Source organism: Tamandua tetradactyla, chromosome 7 (genome assembly GCF_023851605.1).
Source record: "Tamandua tetradactyla isolate mTamTet1 chromosome 7, mTamTet1.pri, whole genome shotgun sequence".
Lineage (NCBI taxonomy): Eukaryota > Metazoa > Chordata > Mammalia > Pilosa > Myrmecophagidae > Tamandua > Tamandua tetradactyla.
The window spans coordinates 36261628-36268497 of record NC_135333.1 but is presented as its reverse complement, the minus strand read 5'-3'; the positions used below and the strand labels follow the sequence as shown (position 1 = coordinate 36268497).

The 6870-nt window shown below is 41.9% G+C and overlaps 1 protein-coding gene and 1 long non-coding RNA gene across 2 annotated transcripts; both read right to left on the bottom strand.

The window, feature by feature from the left end:
• Positions 1-369: 369 nt before the first annotated feature.
• LOC143689587 (uncharacterized) lies at positions 370-2137 on the bottom strand. Its single transcript, XM_077167851.1, is given in 2 exon segments — positions 370-1214; positions 1217-2137. Coding segments are annotated over 2 exon segments (876 nt in total). The 5' UTR covers positions 1788-2137; the 3' UTR covers positions 370-909.
• Positions 2138-4723: 2586 nt separating this feature from the next.
• Positions 4724-6524, bottom strand: LOC143689586 (uncharacterized). The gene is made up of 3 exons (XR_013178840.1): positions 6417-6524; positions 5878-6003; positions 4724-5250 (listed from the first exon to the last, which is right to left on the bottom strand). It is a non-coding gene; the product is annotated as an uncharacterized LOC143689586 (long non-coding RNA).
• Between the last annotated feature and the right edge of the window lie 346 nt (positions 6525-6870).

The window sequence follows — 6870 nt, the reverse complement described above, 5'->3', positions numbered from 1 at the left end:
ATATATACTACCGAATTATATGAGGGAAATCTTTATTCAAATTTAGAAAGATTTCATTGTACTATATATATATATGCATCATTGTACAACTTGGTTCTTCCCTCTCAACATGATTTTTGAGATCTTTCTCTGTTCATGCATGTTGCATTTTACAGACATAGTTTCCACCATAAGAATTTTCCATTTTGATCCTGATGGGCATTTACGTAGTCATCAATTTTTGACTATGACAAATCATGCCCCAGCAAGTATATTTCCTGGTATATGTACTTAGAGAATTGCTAGGTATTTTTAAAATTTAAGAAATGCTCTCTTATTCTCAAGATGACTGAAGAATATAGCTTTTTCATATGACTGTTTTAACCCCTTTGCATTTCATTTTGTGTATGGTTTATCCCCTCCTTACACAACAAATACCTCCAAATTATTTTTTAAATAATTCCATTATTTCATCACTTCTTGATGCCATTTCTATCATATTGCAAATTCTAATAAATGTGTGAGTCTGTTTCTGGGCTCACTTCTGCTGCATCAACACCACAGGAGTTTCATATTATTTGCAGATGATATCTAGTATTGTCTCTTGCTTTCCAACACCTACAACTTGGTTAGGATCTCCAGACCTGTGATAGCAATGATGACAGCAGGCATCTGTTTCTTCTCCCCAATTTTAGTGGGAATGCATCTAAAGTTTCAGCATTACCTTTGCGGTAGGTTTTTTGTTGGCCACAGGCTTTATATCATATGAACGTCTGTCCTGTCAATATTTAACGTCTGGTATCCCATAAGTTTTTAGTTTTTGTTTCCCTCATCCATGGTGCTGCTTTAGAACAATTATTTCTGATGTGCCATGAAACGTAAATTCCTGATATAAAAAAACTTCATATCTTCAAGGTATTCTTATGGTTTTTAATGAGTATGAATTTTCTGGTGTCTAATGCGGTGTGACTTCTGACTGAACGCTTTCCCACATTCGCTACATTGATAAGGCTTCTCACCTGTGTGTACTCTCAAATGTAGAGCAAGAGTTGAAAACTGAGAGAAGGCTTTCCCACATTCATTACAACCACAGGGTTTCTCACCTGTGTGGCTTCTCACATGCACAGTAAGAGATGAGCTTTGAGAGAAGGCTTTTCCACATACATTGCATTCATAAGGTTTATCACCTGAATGAATTCTCACATGTACAATAAGTGATGTTCATTGAGAGAAGGTTTTCCACATTCGTTACATTCATAAGGTTTCTCTCCAGTGTGAATGTTTTGATGTTTTATGAGGTACTTCTTCTGGCCAAAAGCTGTGCCACATTCACTGCATTTAAAGGGTTTCTCTCCAATATGAATTTTCTCATGCTCAGTAAGGTTTGATTTGCCCCTGAAGGTGTTCCCACATTCCTTACATACAAAGGGCTTCTCATCCATGTGAGTTCTCTGGTGTCTAGTGAGGTTTGACTTCTGTATGAAAGCTTTTCCACAATCCTTACACTCAAATGGTTTCTCACCCTTGTGAATCTTCTGATGGATAAGAAGGTTGTCCTTCTGGCCGAAGGATTTTCCACATTCGTTGCATTCAAAAAGCTTCTCTCCAGTATGAGTGTTTTGATGTTTAATAACATACTGCTTTTGACTGAAGGCTTTTCTACATTCATTACATTCAAAAGGTTTCTCTCTAGTATGAAAATGTTCATGCTCAGTGAGGTTTGATTTGTGGCTGAAGACTTTCCCACATACCTTACAGGCAAAGGGGTTTTCCCCACTATAAATTCTCTGTTGACTGAGGTTTGACATCTGAATAGAAGCTTACCCACATTCACAAGGTTTCTCTCCAATATGAATTTTTTGATGAATGAGATTTACTTTTGGCTTAAGATTTTTCCCATTTCTTACGTTGATATGGCTCTTTCCCTGTGTTGCCTTTCAAATGTAGAGTAAGAAATGAGATTCCAAAGAAAACTTTATCATATTCAGTGTATTCAAAGGTTTCTTTTCTGTATAAATTTTCTAACGTTCAATGAAGTTTTGTTACATTCACAGATTTCTCTCCAGTATGAATTTTCTTCTGCTCAATGAGATTTATCATCTAGCTAAAGGCATTTCAATATTCCTTAGAAGCACAGGATTTCTCTCCAGCATGACTTCTACATTTATTGAATTATGACATGTGAATGAAAGAAGTTTTCCCAAATTCAGTAAATTCATATGGTGTCTCTCCAGTATGAATGCTCTGTTATCAATGGGGTTCAAATTTTTTAAACACAGGACATTTTCACACTGATTTGCACTTTATGGGGATTATTATCACAAGTGATAAGCTGTGGCAGAAGCAATTAACAAACTGTTGATTCTTCCCCAAGCAGCTTCCTTCGTGATGATATAAGTCTAAATCGCACTTCAAACTCTTATGGGGTGAGTTCAAAGAAGGGCTGTCTTTAAAAAACGAGTTCTGAGGTCAGAGGAAATATTTTTCCAATTTTCTTATTTCATTGCCTTTTCCCCAAGTCTGTTCTTTACTGGAGATGGATGCGACTCGTTCCTCAAGTCTTGTAGCCTCTCTATCTTCTTAGGCTTCTTCTGGACAGACTTTCTTTTCACTTCTTTCTCCACCATCCAGATTATCTTTCTGCTTCAGTGGAGGATCACACCGAATTTGGTCACTGTATAACCTCCCACTCCCTTACAGAACCCCTCCAGACTGGGAATCCTTCCCTCCAGCCTCCCCGGCCCAACCAGCTGAGTCAGATTATTTTGACTGCTGCCTTGGGTCTGCTGTCCGTTATGGGGGTGGGGAGGCATGCCATGACTGGATTATCTCATTGTAGGAGACACACCTTAGTTGATGACAGATGTAATCAGCCACAGACACAATCAACTGACTAATGACTTAATACACCAGCCTTGTGGTTTATCAACAAGTGAAATATCCTTGCAGCAATGGTCAAGTTAGTTCTTGCCTGACCAGATCACTGGGCATCATCACTTGGCCAAGTTGACACCAGAATCATCACACAGAGCTTCGAGGTTTCACCTGGGTTGCATTTATGTACCTGTTTCAAGAGAGAACCGCAATTCTGCCTCTACTACATTTCCTAGAGGAAGTACTTATCACCAGAGGACTAGACCACATGTCTCTTCACAGGAACACAGAGCTTAAAATCTGATATTTAATTATTAAACATGCACAATATCTGGGTGTAAATGGCATTTTAAAAAATTCAATAATTCACATTGCAAATAAATTATCTGCACAGACTCAAGAATACAAATAATTGGTTAATGTGAAAAGAAAAAGAATCACATGTTTAATAACATATAAGCATCTTGATAAGAATAAGCCAGTCTAAAAAGGAGAGTCTAGAAATTCTTAGGCTAATTATGACAACATGGTGAAAGGCTTTTCAATGTACTTTCTTTCTCTCTCTTTTATAGAATCTTAATTATAAATGGTCAATGCTAAAAATGTGAAACATATGAAAGTCTTTGCTCGTGGAGTCATCTGTGCACTCCGGTTGCAGAGATATTACATCTAGTTCATTGCTATAGATGAGTACAGATGTTTTTCCTGGGCTATATGATTTGGAGTTTGTTCTCTTTACTAGAGTCATTATAGTGAAATCATACTTTACCTATCCTTTTGTGTTCAGCTTAATTGACTCAGCATTATATTCTCTAAGTTCATCCATGCTGTCACATGCTTCAGGACCTCATTTTGTCTGACACCTGCATAATATTCCATTCTGTGGATATACCACATTTTGTTAATCCACTTGTCTGGGTGGATGGGCACTTGGATTGTTTCCATCTTTTAGCAATTGAGAATATTGCCATTTTGAACCTCGGTGTGCAAATATCTGTTTGTGTCACTGTTTTCGGCTCTTCTGGATGGATATATACCTAATATTGGTATTGCTGGGTCATAGAGCAACTCGGTATTTAGTTTTCTGAGGAATGGTCAAGCTGTCTTCCGCAGCAGCTACACCATCATGCACTCCCAGCAGCAGTGAATAAGTGTGTTCCTCTCCACCTCCTCTCCAACAGTTGTAGTTTCGGGTTTGTTTAATAGCAGTCATTCGTGTAGGTGTGAGGTGGTATCTTGATTAGCATCTCTTTATTGCTAGTGAAGGTGAGCATCTCTTCAAGTGCTTTCTAGCCATTGGTACTTGTTCTTCCATCAAGGTACTTCCTAAGCTCAGCAAGTCACTCTGCTCCACCCGACGGGCACGACGGAGCACAACAGGTGCCACCTGGGCCCGCCTCATCCTTTTCCATTGTCTGCTGGAGCTGATCAAGCCTCTGAAGCACCAATTGCCAAAACACACCGTTGAGGAAGGTTAAAAACAGTAGGAGAATTCTTAAGTCCAAACATTTGTAAATGGGAGATCGTAAAAGTGCCACTCACTGACCCTTTCTGTAGCTGTGTGTAGTCTACAGATGAGCCCGTCTAAGGCATTCTTCATTTCTATTACGGTGTTTTCGAGTTCTAGCATTTCCTTTTCATTCTTTGTTCGCATTTCAAGCTCTCTCCTTAACCTTTCCCACCCATTCTTTCATGTTGTCCATTTTTTTTCCATTAAAGTCCTTAGTGTATTAATCATAGTTATTATAAATTCCCAATCTGATAATTCCCAAATCCTTGCCATATGTGAGTCTGATGCTTGCTTTGTTTCTTCAGGTTGTGTTTTTTTCTCATCTTTTAGAATGCCTTGAAATTTTTTGTTTAAAGCTGGACATGATATTTCAGTTAATAGGAACTGAGGAAGGCAGGCTTTTAGTGTGAGGTTTATGTTTAGCTGGCTAGGAGTTGAACTGTTTAATGTTTGCTAGAGCTAGAGGTGCCAGAAGTTAAGATTTCCTCTTGTGTTCTTGTTTGCAATTCCCCTGGTGTCTTGGATTTCCCTAAGACCCTTTTTTTTTTCCGCATGGGCAGGCACCAGGAATTGAACCTGGGTCTCCAGCATGGCAGGCGAGAACTCTGCCGCTGAGCCACCGTGGCCCCCTAAGACCTTTTTTTTAAATGGAGTTTGTGTCTTGCAGCTCTCCCAGTTATAGTTCACTGTTATCATTCTGGAGCCCTGTGATGTGACGGTAAAGTCGTGGAGAGGGGAAGCAGTCCATGTACTTTTATGATTAATCCCCAGGTTTTGTTTGATTTGGGTTTTGGTGGGCTAGAGTCCCAGCCTGTGACTGGCTTTTTGTTGTGTTGTGTTTTGGTTTGGTTTTTGCTCTGTTTGTTTGGTTGGCCGGAGTCCTTGGGCTGTGACATTCAAAAGAGTGTCTTAGCTTTTTTAAATTTCTTCCTGTATATGACACATCATCTTATCCCCAAATCAATCCACACCTCATGCTTCCTGTCTCAAGTGGCCTGCAGACGCCTGAGCCAGATGTCTAGATTGCCTTGTAGACACTCGTTGTCCCGCCCAAAGCACCAGTCAGTAGCCAGTCTGCACTGCCGTCTCCAAGGCTGCCTCCTGCCTTCGGTCACACCCTCAGCATCTCTTCTTTAGATTTGGTGCAATGGCCTCCTCATGGGTCCCTCTCAGCCACCCTCTAATATCTACACTGCTACCAGTGAGATGTCCCCTAGAGATTCATTTATATCCCTCCCCTGAGTGCAAATATCTACTGGCCCCCAGGTGTGTGCAGGAGAAACTCTAAACCCTTTCTCCAAGGTCATAACACAAGGCTAGACTACCTTTGTACCTGCTCGTTCCTCAAATCAAAATCCCACCTACCATTCCAGCCTGGCCCTTTACTGTACCCAGCAGTTCCTTCTCTTTCACTCCTTGCTTCCTTTCTAGAATTGACCATGTGATCTTGCACACCCTGTGTGAGATATAGGTGGGCAGGGAGATTATTTCAGGTAAAGGTAACACTTGCCTACCTGTCACTTCCGGCCCATCCTTCCAGGCTCGTCTCAAGCATAACTTCCTCCAGGAGGCCTTCCTTGTTCTCCCAGAGCTGGGCTGCATACAACGGTGGGCTGGTAAGCCTTTAACCGCCTGCCCTCCTGGAAAGAAGCCCTGATATGTAGTGTTTGCCAATTTCCATGGTGTAGATACCCCCACCAGGGCAAATTTCACAACTACCAATATGATGACATTGAACATGAGTTGGGAACAGATGTCTACCATCCACCCTCTCCAGCCGGCATTTGCTGGCTCTAGATGCCCTTCTTTTGTCTCACACCTCCCCCATTAAAGTCCTGTGAACAAAGAAACAATGGGCTGAGGGAAGAACAGACTTAAGGCTCAACTCCAATCTCCACTCCATCCCTTCTAGGCTGTGTGACCTGAGGTAGGCCAAGACTGAATCTATTGCATCTAGCCAGGAGAAAGATCTAACTTTAACTGGACCAAAAGACTCCCCTCCTGTGTCCTTCATGGCCCTCTATTCATCCTGTTTATCAAGACTCAAACCCACGGTGTCATCTAGGGCCTTGCTGTTCAAACAGTCGTCCCAGAATGGGCAGCATCAGCACCGCCTGGAAGCCTCTTAGAAATGCAGAGTCGCAGATCCAGCCCAGACCTGTAGCATCAGAATCAGCCTTTTAACCAGCTCTATTGCAGTAAAGCTAGAGAAGGGCTGCGTAAGTTCTGGGAAGGTGGGAGGGGGAGCTAGCCCCCGTGCCTCTCATAGTTCCATGGCCGACCACCAAGTGTTCAAGAAGGACTGTGTGATGGATGCATGGGTTGACGGCAGACTGAGGACTGCTGGGGGTGGGCGGGACGGAAAGGAGAAGACGTGTTTGAGAGAGCAAGGACGTAAAATCAGCAAGTCTTGGTGAGCAGCTGGGTAGGGGTTTGGGAGGCTGGGGAGGGGATGGGGCCCCAGGAGGACTGATGTCTGTGTTCCGAGAGGTCAAGTACACGGTGGT